This window comes from Procambarus clarkii, chromosome 70, assembly GCF_040958095.1.
Source record: "Procambarus clarkii isolate CNS0578487 chromosome 70, FALCON_Pclarkii_2.0, whole genome shotgun sequence".
Taxonomy (NCBI): Eukaryota; Metazoa; Arthropoda; class Malacostraca; order Decapoda; family Cambaridae; genus Procambarus; species Procambarus clarkii.
Genome location: NC_091219.1, coordinates 8,871,444 through 8,888,978, shown reverse-complemented (window position 1 = coordinate 8,888,978; position 17,535 = coordinate 8,871,444). Strand labels below are relative to the sequence as shown.

Genomic DNA, 17,535 nt, shown 5'->3' with positions numbered 1-17,535 from the left:
CACCCAGAAACAAGATATACTAGGTGAATACACACATACAAGGTATACTAGGTGAGTATTAGTTGAGTACTTACACACAAGATATTCTAGGTGAGACTAGGTGAGTATACACACACACGCAACATATACTAAGTTAGTACACCCAGAAACAAGATATACTAGGTGAATACACACATACAAGGTATACTAGGTGAGTACTAGTTGAGTACTTACACACAAGATATTCTAGGTGAGACTAGGTGAGTATACACACACACGCAACATATACTAAGTTAGTACACCCAGAAACAAGATATACTAGGTGAATACACACATACAAGGTATACTAGGTGAGTACTAGTTGAGTACTTACACACAAGATATTCTAGGTGAGACTAGGTGAGTATACACACACACGCAACATATACTAAGTTAGTACACCCAGAAACAAGATATACTAGGTGAATACACACATACAAGGTATACTAGGTGAGTACTAGTTGAGTACTTACACACAAGATATTCTAGGTGAGACTAGGTGAGTATACACACACACGCAACATATACTAAGTTAGTACACCCAGAAACAAGATATACTAGGTGAATACACACATACAAGGTATACTAGGTGAGTACTAGTTGAGTACTTACACACAAGATATTCTAGGTGAGACTAGGTGAGTATACACACACACGCAACATATACTAAGTTAGTACACCCAGAAACAAGATATACTAGGTGAATACACACATACAAGGTATACTAGGTGAGTACTAGTTGAGTACTTACACACAAGATATTCTAGGTGAGACTAGGTGAGTATACACACACACGCAACATATACTAAGTTAGTACACCCAGAAACAAGATATACTAGGTGAATACACACATACAAGGTATACTAGGTGAGTACTAGTTGAGTACTTACACACAAGATATTCTAGGTGAGACTAGGTGAGTATACACACACACGCAACATATACTAAGTTAGTACACCCAGAAACAAGATATACTAGGTGAATACACACATACAAGGTATACTAGGTGAGTACTAGTTGAGTACTTACACACAAGATATTCTAGGTGAGACTAGGTGAGTATACACACACACGCAACATATACTAAGTTAGTACACCCAGAAACAAGATATACTAGGTGAATACACACATACAAGGTATACTAGGTGAGTACTAGTTGAGTACTTACACACAAGATATTCTAGGTGAGACTAGGTGAGTATACACACACACGCAACATATACTAAGTTAGTACACCCAGAAACAAGATATACTAGGTGAATACACACATACAAGGTATACTAGGTGAGTACTAGTTGAGTACTTACACACAAGATATTCTAGGTGAGACTAGGTGAGTATACACACACACGCAACATATACTAAGTTAGTACACCCAGAAACAAGATATACTAGGTGAATACACACATACAAGGTATACTAGGTGAGTACTAGTTGAGTACTTACACACAAGATATTCTAGGTGAGACTAGGTGAGTATACACACACACGCAACATATACTAAGTTAGTACACCCAGAAACAAGATATACTAGGTGAATACCCTAACACCAACCTCCTACAGTACACAACACCAACCTCCCACAGTACACCTCCCACAGGTAACCCCAACACCAACCTCCCACAGTACACAACACCAACCTCCCACAGTACACCTCCCACAGGTAACCCCAGCACCAACCTCCCACAGTACACAACACCAACCTCCCACAGTACACATCCCACAGGTAACCCCAGCACCAACCTCCCACAGTACACAACACCAACCTCCCACAGTACACATCCCACAGGTAACCCCAGCACCAACCTCCCACAGTACACAACACCAACCTCCCACAGTACACCTCCCACAGGTAACCCCAGCACCAACCTCCCACAGTACACCTCCTACAGGTAACCCCAACACCAACCTCACACAGTACACCTCCCACAGTAACCCCAGCACCAACCTCCCACAGGTACAAAATGAAGCCATGAGAATTATCTTAGGATGCCCAAGAAATGCTATGATTGAGAAAATCAGGATGGAGTTGAATCTGCAGAGTATTGGGGATAGAATTGCAGAGATAAATGTAGCTTCTGCCATTAGATTAATGAGAGGTGGGGGAGCTAATGAATTGGTCCTCTCAGTTCAAAAGGTGGGAAGTACTGAACAATGTATGATGAAGAAAAGAGCATATATGAATACCTTATGTTCTAATGTTATTAAGTATGATGTTATTTCAGAGTGTATTGCTGTGCCCAAGAGAAAATTTACACCACCATGGGAGGATTGTAATGTAGATGTAGTAATTACTCCCTTGCAAAAGAAAAAAAGTATGTATGAAATAGGAGAGCTGAGGGCAACATATGATTGTATAATTAGAAAATTGCCTACAGAAAACACTCTACTACATGTATATTGTGATGGGTCAGTAGCTAGGGATGGGAAGGCAGGATGTATATTGTGATGGGTCAGTAGCTAGGGATGGGAAGGCAGGATGTATATTGTGATGGGTCAGTAGCTAGGGATGGGAAGGCAGGATGTATATGTTCTTAACATTCTGAAACCTATATTGTTTGCTGATGATACTACACTCATCTACTCCAACCCCAACCCACATACACTAAATACTGTAATGTTGTTAATAATGAACTAAAAAAAGTCCACTTATGGATGTCAACCAACAAACTAACACTTAACATAGAAAAGACCTACTACATCTTATTTGGAAGCAAATCTACAAATGCAATTCAGCTTCAGATGACAATGTAAACATTAGCAATAACAATGATGGAAAGTTTCTTGGTCTATTCTTAGACAAGAGACTCAACTTCAGTACCCACATACAATACATAACTAAGAAAGTCTCTAAAACAGTTGGTATACTCTCCAAAATCAGATATTATGTACCTAACCCTGCTCTCATCTCTCTATATTATACACTAATCTATCCCTATCTCAACTATGGTATCTGTGCATGGGGTTCAACCACTGCAAACCACCTCAAGTCCATCATCACCCAGCAAAAATCTGCTATCAGAATAATATCAAATTCTGCTTTCAGACAACACACAGCCCCCTTGTTTAACTCCCTAAACATGCTAAACATAATCTCACTCCATAAATTCTCTTGTGTCAACTACATTTACAAAACCCTGTTCTTAAATGCAAATCCTGCTCTGAAACTCTTCCTGGACAGATGTAATAGGACCCATTATCACCACACCAGAAATAAATATCTCTTTGATATCCCCAGAGTTAAACTTGTATAAATAAATAAATAAATAAATAAATATGTTTATTCAGGTAAGGTACATACATACAAGTAATGTTACATTAATGGATCGATATATAGATAGAGCTAGTACATACAATGCCTAAAGCCACTATTACGCAACGCGTTTCGGGCAGGAAAAACATTAATATCTAGAACTTAATACTAATTGAGCATAAAGAATAAAATGTGTTGAGAACAAATACAAATAAAGATAAAAAAAAGAGGGAACATGACTGAAAAAGCAGCACAAATACAATAGGTTGACAAACAGTGTTGATTAAAAAAAAAAAAAAAATAACAGACATGGGTTGACAATAGAGGGGTAAGGTAGGTTAGTGAATTTATTAGGTAGTGTTTAGTTTTTATCTTAAACTGGTTGAGAGAGGTACAGTCTTTAACATGGTTGGGAAGATCATTCCACATTCTGGGTCCCTTGATTTGTAGAGCATTTCTAGTTTGATTAAGTCGTATTCTTGGAATATCAAAACTGTATTTTTTTCTGGTGTGGTGCTCATGGGTTCTGTTACAACCTTCAATGAAGCTTTTGAGCTTATATGTATGTATTTGTAATGTATGTATGTAAACAATGTATTTATTATCATTTATCAATTCTGATAGAAATTACCTACTTAAAATTATCTGTTAGATTAAGGACCTGCCTGAAACGCTGCGCATACTAGTGGCTTTACAAGATTGTAAATACTGTACTATTCAATGTATTCTCACAACCCCAATGTACCTACTTGTATATATATAAATAAAATAAAATAAAATATTGTGATGGGTCAGTAGCTAGGGATGGGAAGGCAGGATGCAGTATGCCAAACTGAATTCGTGCGCCCCTTGAGGGACTTGAAGTAGAGGGATAGGGATCACAGGATAAGTATGGGTTGCACAAACTACTGGTAACAGGATGAGTATGGGTTGCACAATTAATTACTACAAAGTGGTTGAGTATGGGGTGCACGTAAATGAAGACTCCCAAGAAGCAAATCAGAGATCAGCCCAAGCTTCATCTTGAGGCAAAGCTCAATGCCTTAAGCCATATTGATGCTCTGTCCACAGAGCATTCTCTCTCTCAAATCATAATAGTACACTAATGGTTCCCTACACCACCCCTCAGGTGCAGCTGCAGCAGGCTTGGGTGACATGATGACTATGGGGTGCACAATAAACTAACACTCACAGAATGAGTATGGGCTGCACAATAAGCTACCTCTCACAAGATTAGTAATAAAGAAACATTAATTTTTTGGGTAGGGTGACTGAAACTCATCCTGGGGTAAAAATGTTTATTTAAATTTATTATAGTTAAATGAATTTAGTAAATTATTCCATATATTGTATTATAAGTGAATTGACACTAAACTATAAATGATACTAATAAGGTTTTAAAAATGAAAAACAGTAAAAATCCTTCATGTAAGATATGGAAGTTGAAAAGTAAATTAACTGTAAACTAAATTATAAACTGTAGACATAATATAAAGTATTATAAGTAAAATACCTATAAACTACCAAATAATGTGTAAGGAACCATTTCTATTGTTTGTCCTTTTTTACCTGTTTCCTCAGGTATTTTAAAATTCCCATTCCGTTGTTACTACACTGTTTTCCTGGTGTAGTTCCCTGTGGTTCAAATTTTACTACTTGTACTTCTTGCTGTTTCTGAAGGATTGCTAATGGTAGCCCTTGTTGCACCGGCGGAACTTTTTGTAAATGTTCCACCTGCGGAACTTTTTGTAATTGTTGAATTTCTTGCACCTGCGGTACTTTTTGGACTTTATGCACCTGCTGCACTTGTAGCTCGTCAGGATTTTTTTCCAGGGCATTATCGCTATCACCTTCTGATCCTAATGTAAGTTTATCTGCATCAAGCTTCCTTGTGCGTGCTGGAAAAAAATAAAAATAAAAAATAAAAAATTTTGAAATGGAAGATCCTGTGTAACAAATTTAATCAGTTACTATGATCGAGCCGCAGAAATTTTACAGGAAAGATATGGTTGGGTTGACTGCATCTATCTGGACCTAAAAGAGGCATTCAATAGAATTCCACATAAGAGTTTGTTCTGGAAACTGGAACATATTGGAGGGGTGACAGGTAAGCTTCTAACATGGATTAAAAAATTTCAAACTGATAGAAAAATGAGGGCAGTAATCAGAGGCAATGTATTGGACTGGAGAAATGTCACGAGTGGAGTACCACAGGGTTTAGTTCAGGCATTCATGGATAAATAATAAATAAATTGTTCATGATTTTTTTAGACAAAAGCTAGAATATGCAGCAGTTGTATGGTGCCCATATCTTAAGAAGTACATGTACAAACTTGAAATGATACAAAGACGTCATGGGTGTCATAGGGGCACCAGCACACTGGTTTGCTAAAGGGCCCTTAATGCTGTCGAGACCTTATGGGCCCTTGGACCCATTACGTTAAGACATAGTGCTGTATTGGGCCACACACTTTTTGCCATATACATCAACGACAGAGATGATTGAATTGAAATTATATATATATATATATATATATATATATATATATATATATATATATATATATATATATATATATATATATATATATATATATATATATATATATACATATATATATATATACATATATATATATATATATATATATATATATATATATATATATATATATATATATATACATATATATATATATATATATATATATATATATATATATATATATATATATATACATATGTATATATATATATATATACATATGTATATATATATATATATATGAGAGAAAATAATAGGTGGTGATATATTTATATATTATGTGAACTACTTACACAAAAAGAAGTTAGTGGTGAAGATCTTCTTGTCCTCTTCTTGTATTACGTTGTTTGGTAAAATACCATGTGTCACCCGTGCTGGTCCTTTCTTGTAATAGATAACGATTGATTCATACCCACAGCCACGCAGATATGTTAGCTGAAAAGCAAATAATATTTAAACAATAACACTATCTGGGAAAATGCAACAAAATAAATGTTTGAAGCATAGCTGGGCATGTGCAATAGAACCCATAATAGAATCACAATACCAGAAATAAATATCTTTGATATCCCCAGAGTCAAAGTTATTCTGTGTAAATACTCTATGCAAATAAAGGGACCTTGTCTATGGAACTAACTTGCTAACAAATTTAAAAACTGTCCAACTTCTGCCATTTTAAAAAATAAAACCAAAAAGTACCTAAATTTTTTCTTGATAGTTTCCTAACTAGTGTATTAAACTCGCACTGTATCTTATGAAATCCAATGCCAGAATATATGTGCCTAAACCATACAACTTTTCCATTGTAATCATTGCTATCACCTTATATCATGATTGTTATATTGAATGCATATCTTACTATATTATACCTTGAAATATTCCTCAAATTATGCTACAATTTATATGTTGATAACCCTCAAATTTTACTTTAATGTACATAGTAATCTTTGTGATACTTTCTTACAATGTACCAGCCAATTTTTTCCATTTAAGCTTTAAATTGCCTATTTAAAATTATCTGTTAGATTAAGGACCTGCCCAAAACACTATGTGTGCTAGTGGCTTTACAAGAATGTAAAAACATCAATTCTATGTACTCTCATAATCCCAGTGTGCTATCTTGTATATAAATAAATAAACAAATAGTATGTAAGTACTGTACAGCATTATTCATGTTGATTCTATACCTTATCAAGCAAGTTCAGCATAAGAAGAATACAAATGAATACAACAGATGTAGACAAACTTCAATACCTGATTTTCAATCCTTCGTAGAACCCGGCTTGCTGTATTTCGTTCTAAAGCCTTCTTGCCTTTAAGTAGAAAACGGGCTTCCTCTTCTTTCTTCATTAATTCTCTACTGTTTCGGAAGTCACACTGGCAGAACTTGCAAACATTGCTTCGGACATGCACACATTGTTTGCAGTTTGTGCATCTCCTCAAGAATTTTCCCTGAAGACCTGAAGGAAATAGTTTCTAATAAAATACTTATATTCAAATGACCTATGCTGCAAAAATTATAAGTTAAATTGTTGTTAAAATGTACTACAGTAATTAAATATATTATTTAAATTATGAAATAATCTACATTAACACTAGTGAGAGCAATGTTAAAAATTTTAGGACTGCATCTGGAAATAACTTTAATTTTGGATGTGATTAACCATGCTGTAACTCGTATAACAAAACTGAGAGGAGTTGAATCCAACAGCCTGATTGACCAGGCTGTTAATTTCAAGCGAATACTATATTATTGGAAGAAAAAAAAATTATATATATATATATATATGTCGTACCTAATAGCCAGAACGCACTTCTCAGCCTACTATTCAAGGCCCGATTTGCCTAATAAGCCAAGTTTTCATAAATTAATGTTTTTTCGTCTACCTAACCTACCTAACCTAACCTAACCTAGCTTTTTTTGGCTACCTAACCTAACCTTACCTATAAATATAGGTTAGGTTAGGTTAGGTAGGGTTGGTTAGGTTCGGTCATATATCTACGTTAATTTTAACTCCAATAAAAAAAAATTGACCTCATACATAGAGAAAAGGGTTGCTTTATCATTTCATAAGAAAAAAATTATAGTAAATATATTAATTCAGGAAAACTTGGCTTATTAGGCAAATCGGGCCTTGAATAGTAGGCTGAGAAGTGAGTTCTGGCTACTAGGTACGACATATATATATATATATATATATATATATATATATATATATATATATATATATATATATATATGTCGTACCTAGTAGCCAGAACGCACTTCTCAGCCTACTATGCAAGGCCCAATTTGCCTAATAAGCCAAGTTTTCCTGAATTAATATATTTTCTCTAATTTTTTTCTTATGAAATGATAAAGCTACCCATTTCATTATGTATGAGGTCAATTTTATTTTATTGGAGTTAAAATTAACGTAGATATATGGCCGAACCTAACCAACCCTACCTAACCTAACCTAACCTATCTTTATAGATTAGGTTAGGTTAGGTAGCCGAAAAAGTTAGGTTAGGTTAGGTTAGGTAGGTTAGGTAGCCGAAAAAGCATTATTTCATGAAAACTTAGCTTATTAGGCAAATCGGGCCTTGCATAGTAGGCTGAGAAGTGCGTTCTGGCTACTAGGTACGACATATATATATATATATATATAATCAATATTGTAACTTTTTTTGTGTAATGACGTTTTCAAATAAAGTTAGATAAATATACACACATACCAAAAGAATAAGGGTGGTAGGAGAAGAAAATATGAAAGTGTTCAGTGAGGATCCACAAGGTCTTCTCTGAGTACTCTTTATTTTCTTCTCCGAGGCTATGGGTCCCTACACTTGCACCAGAGGTGGTACCCCTCATACATATATATATATATATATATATATATATATATATATATATATATATATATATATATATATATATATATATATATATATATATATATATATATATATATATATATATATATGTCGTACCTAGTAGCCCGAACGCACTTCTCAGCCTACTATGCAAGGCCCGATTTGCCTAATAAGCCAAGTTTTTATGAATTAATTGTTTTTCGACTACCTAACCTACCTAAGCTAACCTAACCTAACTTTTTCGGCTACCTAACCTAACCTAACCTATAAATATAGGTTAGGTTAGGTTAGGTAGGGTTGGTTAGGTTCGGCCATATATCTACGTTAATTTTAACTCCAATAAAAAAAATTGACCTCATACATAATGAAATGGGTAGCTTTATCATTTCATCAGAAAACAAATTAGAGAAAATATACTGTCAGGAAAACTTGGCTTATTATGCAAATCGGGCCTTGCATAGTAAGCCGAGTACGACGTTCTGGCTACTAGGTACAACATATATATATATATATATATATATATACATACATACATACATACATACATACATACACACATACATATATATATATATATATATATATATGACAGTGTCAGATTCAGTTTACTACAGTTTAGTAATTTCTTACCATTTGATGTACTAGGTAGATCCATGTTTGGTGAAGTTTTATAGCTGGAGCTGGAAGATCCTGTCGAGATGACTTCTTCAAAGAGAATAGCTTCAACACACATTGTGTCTTGAGTCTACCAGTACTTGGCCTACAGTTACCAGATCTGATTTACAGAAACTAGTGAACTATGGAGATAAGATTGTTAATAATATACTTTTTTTGAGATTCATATGACTTGCAGCTTAAAAACCAACCTTATTTTAAAATAGTACACTAAAGTACATAGCAAATTGCGAAATTCGTAGTTTTTTAACTACTTTAAAGCTAAATTCTCAAGCTTTGAAAATAAGCACAATTTGCTATTTTAAGCGGAATCTGGCAACTCTGATTTAGCATGTAAACATTGACTTGCATTCACAATGTAGTTATTTATTTTTCAACAATTTAAAACGAGTTATGAAAATACACACATTGGTACATTATTGCAAAGGCACTATACTATATATATATATATATAAATTGTTGCAAGTCGAGCAACAAATATTTTACATTGAACAACAAATGAGATTGGAAAAGCAGTATTGCCAAAATAGACCCCAGACACACCCTGTGGGTAGTAATGGACCCCCATACCGACCCTATGAGGGGTAGTGGACCCCATAATAACACTATGGGCGATAGTGGACACTATACAAACACTATGGGCGGTAGTTGACTTCATAGAGACCCTGTGGGCGGTAAGGGACCCCCTATCGACCCTGTGGGCGGCAGTGGACCCCCTATCGGTCCTGTGGGCGGCAGTGGACCCCCTACCGACCCTGTGGGCGGCAGTGGACCCCTACCGAACGTGTGGGCGGCAGTGGACCCCCTACCGACCCTATGGGCGGCAGTGGACCCCCTATCGATCCTGTGGGCGGTAGTGGACCCCCCCCATATCGACCCTGTGGGCGGCAGTGGACCCCCTATCGATCCTGTGGGCGGCAGTGGACCCCCTACCGACCCAGTGGGTGGCAGTGGACCCCCTGCCGACCCTGTGGGCGGTAGTGGACCCCTACCGACCCTGTGGACGGTAGTTGACTTCATAGCGACCCAGTGGGCGGTAGTGAACCCCATACCGACCCTGTGGGTGGCGGTGGACTCCATACCGACTGTGGGCGGCAGTGAACCCTATATACTAATCCTGTGGGCGATACTGTACCCTATAGTCATCCTGTGGGGGCAATGGATGCCATACATATCCAGTGGGTGTTATTGTACCCCATACTTATTCTGTGGGTGGTTGGAGCCCCATACCCATCCTGTGGGTTATAGTGGACCCCATACTCATCCTGTGGGTGGTATTGGACCCCATACCTATCCTGTGGGTGGTTGTGAGCCCATACCCATCCTGTCGGTGGTAGTGGACGCAATACACATCCAGTGGATGGTATTGGATCCCATACCCTTCCTGTGGGTGGAAGTGATCCCCATACCATTCCTGTGGGTGGATGTGACCCCCATACTCATCCTGCGGGTGTTATTGGACCCCTTACCCACCTAACAGGTGGTAGTGGACCCTAATCCTATAGTTTCCAATAATCCACACCATACCATCCTGTTTGCAGTAGTTTACCCTATATACATTCCAACATAACATCGTTTTCTGTTAGCGTTCCTACAAAACATTCTTTAAAGATTTCTAAAGCACAAACTATAGTATATAATATTGATTGGTGAAGCACTTATTCTATGTAATAATTTATTGTGCTTATTATAATTTACTAAGAACAACTAATATTTCTCAAAACAAAACTACGAGCCTTCAATAGGATGTAGCTGATCTGTAATATTATAAGAGCATGGACAATAGTAGGTGAATTTCACAACCCATGTGGGACCTGAAAACTACAATTTTCGTTATAATTGAACCAATCACGACTATTCAGCTATCTACGTTGATGGACGAGTACTGTGAGACGTAAATTGGTACGTGAGGAAGAGTTTGAGCCTTGGTAAAAAAGTTAACTGGGAATATATCACATATGTACTAAATCACATTCCACATATTGACTTTAAGCACTAGTCATATATGTACTGTCTTGTGTGAGAACGGGTTGATCTAATACGTTAAGGTGATGTCGTTACATCGTTCAAATTAGTTTCAAATGGTCCGTCAGAAGGCTCCCTCGCATGGTTCTCTCAGACAGCAGGTTACCCGTGCGGAAAATGACAGCGAAACCGAGTCTACCCTATATATATCTAATACGTTAAGGTGATGTCGTTACATCGTTCAAATTAGTTTCAAATGGTCGCCCAATAAGCACCCTGCTCTGAACATATAAAGAAAAAATCTGATGTACCCGATTTCTGCAGAAAGGTAAATTTTTCGGCTCGATTTTCTCCAGAATATGCACATCTAAGTGAGGTGAGCACATGATCGCGAATGCACCGTAACCGAGAACAAACACCTTGTATTAAGGGAAAATACTGGAGCCAAAAAACGAAAATTGAAACATTTGCTCCTTTTCTCTAGCAACAACGAGACACTATGTCGACAATTCGTCAATACTCGTCTGTAGGCTCCTTCGCATTGTTCTCTAAAACAGCAGATTACACATGAGGAATGTGAAAAAAACACCAAGTCTACCCTATATGTATCGAATACGTTAAGGTGATGTCATTACATCGTTCATTTGAGTTTCAAATGTTCGGCCAGGATGGGATGCAAACATAGTGTATAATATACTTTATGTTTGAATTGAGATTCCCACCAAAGTTTACCACAACGAAACAAATGTTGCCAATACGCCAGTACCTGTCTGAAGGCTACCTCGCATGGTTCTCTCAGACAGCAGGATACCCGTGCGGAAAATGACAGCGACACCGAGTCTACCCTATATATATCGAATACGTTAAGGTGATGTCGTTACATCGTTCAAATGAGTTTCAAATGGTCCGTCAGAAAGCTCCCTCGCATGGTTCTCTCAGACAGCAGGTTACCCGTGCGGAAAATGACACCAACACCGAGTCTACCCTATATATATCGAATACGTTAAGGTGATGTCGTTACATCGTTCAAATTAGTTTCAAATGGTCCGTCAGAAGGCTCCCTCGCATGGTTCTCTCAGACAGCAGGTTACCCGTGCGGAAAATGACAGCGAAACCGAGTCTACCCTATATATATCTAATACGTTAAGGTGATGTTACATCGTTCAAATTAGTTTCAAATGGTCGCCCAATAAGCACCCTGCTCTGAACATATAAAGAAAAAGTCTGATGTACCCGATTTCTGCAGAAAGGTAAATTTTTCGGCTCGATTTTCTCCAGAATATGCACATCTAAGTGAGGTGAGCACATGATCGCGAATGCACCGTAACCGAGAACAAACACCTTGTATTAAGGGAAAATACTGGAGCCAAAAAACGAAAATTGAAACATTTGCTCCTTTTCTCTAGCAACAACGAGACACTATGTCGACAATTCGTCAATACTCGTCTGTAGGCTCCTTCGCATTGTTCTCTAAAACAGCAGATTACACATGAGGAATGTGAAAAAAACACCAAGTCTACCCTATATGTATCGAATACGTTAAGGTGATGTCATTACATCGTTCATTTGAGTTTCAAATGTTCGGCCAGGATGGGATGCAAACATAGTGTATAATATACTTTATGTTTGAATTGAGATTCCCACCAAAGTTTACCACAACGAAACAAATGTTGCCAATACGCCAGTACCTGTCTGAAGGCTACCTCGCATGGTTCTCTCAGACAGCAGGATACCCGTGCGGAAAATGACAGCGACACCGAGTCTACCCTATATATATCGAATACGTTAAGGTGATGTCGTTACATCGTTCAAATGAGTTTCAAATGGTCCGTCAGAAAGCTCCCTCGCATGGTTCTCTCAGACAGCAGGTTACCCGTGCGGAAAATGACACCAACACCGAGTCTACCCTATATATATCGAATACGTTAAGGTGATGTCGTTACATCGTTCAAATTAGTTTCAAATGGTCCGTCAGAAGGCTCCCTCGCATGGTTCTCTCAGACAGCAGGTTACCCGTGCGGAAAATGACAGCGAAACCGAGTCTACCCTATATATATCTAATACGTTAAGGTGATGTCGTTACATCGTTCAAATTAGTTTCAAATGGTCGCCCAATAAGCACCCTGCTCTGAACATATAAAGAAAAAGTCTGATGTACCCGATTTCTGCAGAAAGGTAAATTTTTCGGCTCGATTTTCTCCAGAATATGCACATCTAAGTGAGGTGAGCACATGATCGCGAATGCACCGTAACCGAGAACAAACACCTTGTATTAAGGGAAAATACTGGAGCCAAAAAACGAAAATTGAAACATTTGCTCCTTTTCTCTAGCAACAACGAGACACTATGTCGACAATTCGTCAATACTCGTCTGTAGGCTCCTTCGCATTGTTCTCTAAAACAGCAGATTACACATGAGGAATGTGAAAAAAACACCAAGTCTACCCTATATGTATCGAATACGTTAAGGTGATGTCATTACATCGTTCATTTGAGTTTCAAATGTTCGGCCAGGATGGGATGCAAACATAGTGTATAATATACTTTATGTTTGAATTGAGATTCCCACCAAAGTTTACCACAACGAAACAAATGTTGCCAATACGCCAGTACCTGTCTGAAGGCTACCTCGCATGGTTCTCTCAGACAGCAGGATACCCGTGCGGAAAATGACAGCGACACCGAGTCTACCCTATATATATCGAATACGTTAAGGTGATGTCGTTACATCGTTCAAATGAGTTTCAAATGGTCCGTCAGAAAGCTCCCTCGCATGGTTCTCTCAGACAGCAGGTTACCCGTGCGGAAAATGACACCAACACCGAGTCTACCCTATATATATCGAATACGTTAAGGTGATGTCGTTACATCGTTCAAATTAGTTTCAAATGGTCCGTCAGAAGGCTCCCTCGCATGGTTCTCTCAGACAGCAGGTTACCCGTGCGGAAAATGACAGCGACACCGAGTCTACCCTATATATATCTAATACGTTAAGGTGATGTCGTTACATCGTTCAAATTAGTTTCAAATGGTCCGTCAGAAGGCTCCCTCGCATGGTTCTCTCAGACAGCAGGTTACCCGTGCGGAAAATGACAGCGACACCGTGTCTACCCTATATATATCTAATACGTTAAGGTGATGTCGTTACATCGTTCAAATTAGTTTCAAATGGTCGCCCAATAAGCACCCTGCTCTGAACATATAAAGAAAAAGTCTGATGTACCCGATTTCTGCAGAAAGGTAAATTTTTCGGCTCGATTTTCTCCAGAATATGCACATCTAAGTGAGGTGAGCACATGATCGCGAATGCACCGTAACCGAGAACAAACACCTTGCATTAAGGGAAAATACTGGAGCCAAAAAACGAAAATTGTAACATTTGCTCCTTTTCTCTCGAAACAACGAGACACTATGTCGACAATTCGTCAATACTCGTTTGTAGGTTTCTTCGCATAGTTCTCTAAAACAGCAGATTACCCATGAGGAATGTGCAAAAAACACCGAGTCTACCGTATATGTATCGATTACGTTAAGGTCATGTCATTAAATCGTTTATTTGAGTTTCAAATGTTCGGCCAGTAAGCACCCTGCTCAGAACATATAACGAAAAAGTGTGATGTACCACATCCGATTTCTGGAGAAAGGTAAATTTTTCGGCTCGATTTCCTCCAGAATAAGCACATCTAAGTGAGGTGAGCACATGATCGCGACCGCACCGGAAACGAGAACTAGCACCTTGCATTGAGGGAAAAGACTGGAGCCTAAAAACAAAATAATGGGAAACATTTGCTCCTTTTCTCTAGCAACAACGAGACACTATGTCGACAATTCGTCAATACTCGTCTGTAGGCTCCTTCGCATTGTTCTCTAAAACAGCAGATTACACATGAGGAATGTGCAAAAAACACCAAGTCTACCCTATATGTATCGAATACGTTAAGGTGATGTCATTACATCGTTCATTTAAGTTTCAAATGTTCGGCCAGGATGGGATGCAAACATAGTGTATAATATAGTTTATGTTTGAATTGAGATTCTCACCAAAGTTTACCACAACGAAACAAATGTTGCCAATACGCCAGTATCTGTCTGAAGGCTACCTCGCATGGTTCTCTCAGACAGCAGGTTACCCGTGCGGAAAATGACACCAACACCCAGTCTACCCTATATATATCGAATACGTTAAGGTGATGTCATTACATCGTTCATTTGAGTTTCAAATGTTCGGCCAGGATGGGATGCAAACATAGTGTATAATATAGTTTATGTTTGAATTGAGATTCCCACCAAAGTTTACCACAACGAAACAAATGTTGCCAATACGCCAGTATCTGTCTGAAGGCTACCTCGCATGGTTCTCTCAGACAGCAGGTTACCCGTGCGGAAAATGACACCAACACCCAGTCTACCCTATATATATCGAATACGTTAAGGTGATGTCGTTACATCGTTCAAATGAGTTTCAAATGGTCCGTCAGAAAGCTCCCTCGCATGGTTCTCTCAGACAGAAGGTTACTCGTGCGGAAAATGACAGCGACACCGAGTCAACCCTATATATATCTAATACGTTAAGGTGATGTCGTTACATCGTTCAAATTAGTTTCAAATGGTCCGTCAGAAAGCTCCCTCGCATGGTTCTCTCAGACAGCAGGTTACCCGTGCGGAAAATGACAGCGACACCGAGTCTACCCTATATATATCTAATACGTTAAGGTGATGTCGTTACATCGTTCAAATTAGTTTCAAATGGTCGCCCAATAAGCACCCTGCTCTGAACATATAAAGAAAAAGTCTGATGTACCACACCCGATTTCTGCAGAAAGGTAAATTTTTCGGCTCGATTTTCTCCAGAATATGCACATCTAAGTGAGGTGAGCACATGATCGCGAATGCACCGTAACCGAGAACAAACACCTTGCATTAAGGTAAAATACTGGAGCCAAAAAACGAAAATTGAAACATTTGCTCCTTTTCTCTCGATACAACGAGACACTATGTCGACAATTCGTCAATACTCGTTTGTAGGCTCCTTCGCATGGTTCTCTAAAACAGCAGATTACCAATGAGGAATGTGCAAAAAACACCTATATGAGTCTACCCTATATGTATCGATTACGTTAAGGTCATGTCATTAAATCGTTCATTTGAGTTTCAAATGTTCGGCCAGTAAGCACCCTGCTCAGAACATATAACGAAAAAGTGTGATGTACCACATTCGATTTCTGGAGAAAGGTAAATTTTTCGGCTCGATTTCCTCCAAAATAAGCACATCTAAGTGAGGTGAGCACATGATCGCGACCGCACCGGAAACGAGAACTAGCACCTTGCATTGAGGGAAAAGACTGGAGCCTAAAAACAAAATAATGGGAAACATTTGCTCCTTTTCTCTAGCAACAACGAGACACTATGTCGACAATTCGTCAATACTCGTCTGTAGGCTCCTTCGCATTGTTCTCTAAAACATCAGATTACCCATGAGGAATGTGCAAAAAACACCGAGTCTACCCTATATGTATCGATTACGTTAAGGTCATGTCATTAAATCGTTAATTTGAGTTTCAAATGTTCGGCCAGGATGGGATGCAAACATAGTGTATAATATAGTTTATGTTTGAATTGAGATTCCCACCAAAGTTTACCACAACGAAACAAATGTTGCCAATACGCCAGTATCTGACAGAAGGCTATCTCGCATGGTTCTCTCAGACAGCAGGATACCCGTGCGGAAAATGATAGCGACACCGAGTCTACCCTATATATATCGAATACGTTAAGGTGATGTAGTTACATCGTTCAAATGAGTTTCAAATCGTCGCCCAATAAGCACCCTGCTCTGAACATATAAAGAACACTTAGTAAGCCAACCAGAGGCTTAGGGCCCGCGCAGAAATATCCCTCCTAAAAAAATTCTTTTAATAAAGCACAGTACTTCAGCTTTGCAGCTTACATGTGCATACCTCACCGATTGCAATTCATCCACTTTTCATGGTGTTTTATTCAGTGTATTTTGAACTTTGTATTGGAAGTCTTTAAATCTTTGCGCTGCATAAGATTTAATGAGGCATTAATGATTCAAAAAATTTTACTCCACTAAACATTGGACGAGGGAAGTTTTTACTCAGTCTAAGCATACTCCATTGTGAATTGTGTTAAGAACATTTATATTGCGACATGGAATTGATAAGCTCTTTATTTTGAGGATGGGATGCAAACATAGTGTATA

The 17,535-nt window shown here is 38.1% G+C and overlaps 1 protein-coding gene across 3 annotated transcripts; it reads right to left on the bottom strand.

Moving 5' to 3' along the window:
- Positions 1–4,573: 4,573 nt before the first annotated feature.
- On the bottom strand, positions 4,574–9,569 carry LOC138356168 (uncharacterized). 3 transcript variants are annotated; one of them, XM_069311909.1, is made up of 3 exons: positions 9,303–9,569; positions 7,071–7,276; positions 4,574–5,169 (listed from the first exon to the last, which is right to left on the bottom strand). In XM_069311909.1, the coding sequence occupies exons 1-3, from the start codon at positions 9,403–9,405 to the stop codon at positions 5,131–5,133; spliced, it is 348 nt and encodes a 115-aa protein (XP_069168010.1). In that variant the 5' UTR covers positions 9,406–9,569; the 3' UTR covers positions 4,574–5,130. The 3 variants fall into 3 exon arrangements, 2 of the variants coding, with proteins under 2 accessions (XP_069168010.1, XP_069168009.1); XM_069311908.1 differs by lacking the exon at positions 4,574–5,169 and adding an exon at positions 6,083–6,251 and having other exon boundaries at positions 9,303–9,554; XR_011224233.1 differs by lacking the exons at positions 4,574–5,169; positions 7,071–7,276 and adding an exon at positions 6,083–6,251.
- Positions 9,570–17,535: the final 7,966 nt, after the last annotated feature.

What these genes read in the sequence shown, in the direction of transcription:
- LOC138356168 (XM_069311908.1), bottom strand. Translation starts at nt 9,405, where the DNA reads ATGTGTGTTGAAGCTATTCTCTTTGAAGAAGTCATCTCGACAGGATCT. An exon ending in TCTACCTAGTACATCAAATG is followed by an intron (nt 7,277 to 9,302) that starts GTAAGAAATTAC and finishes TATTTCCTTCAG; the next exon opens with GTCTTCAGGGAAAATTCTTG. An exon ending in TACGAAGGATTGAAAATCAG is followed by an intron (nt 6,252 to 7,070) that starts GTATTGAAGTTT and finishes TTTGCTTTTCAG; the next exon opens with CTAACATATCTGCGTGGCTG.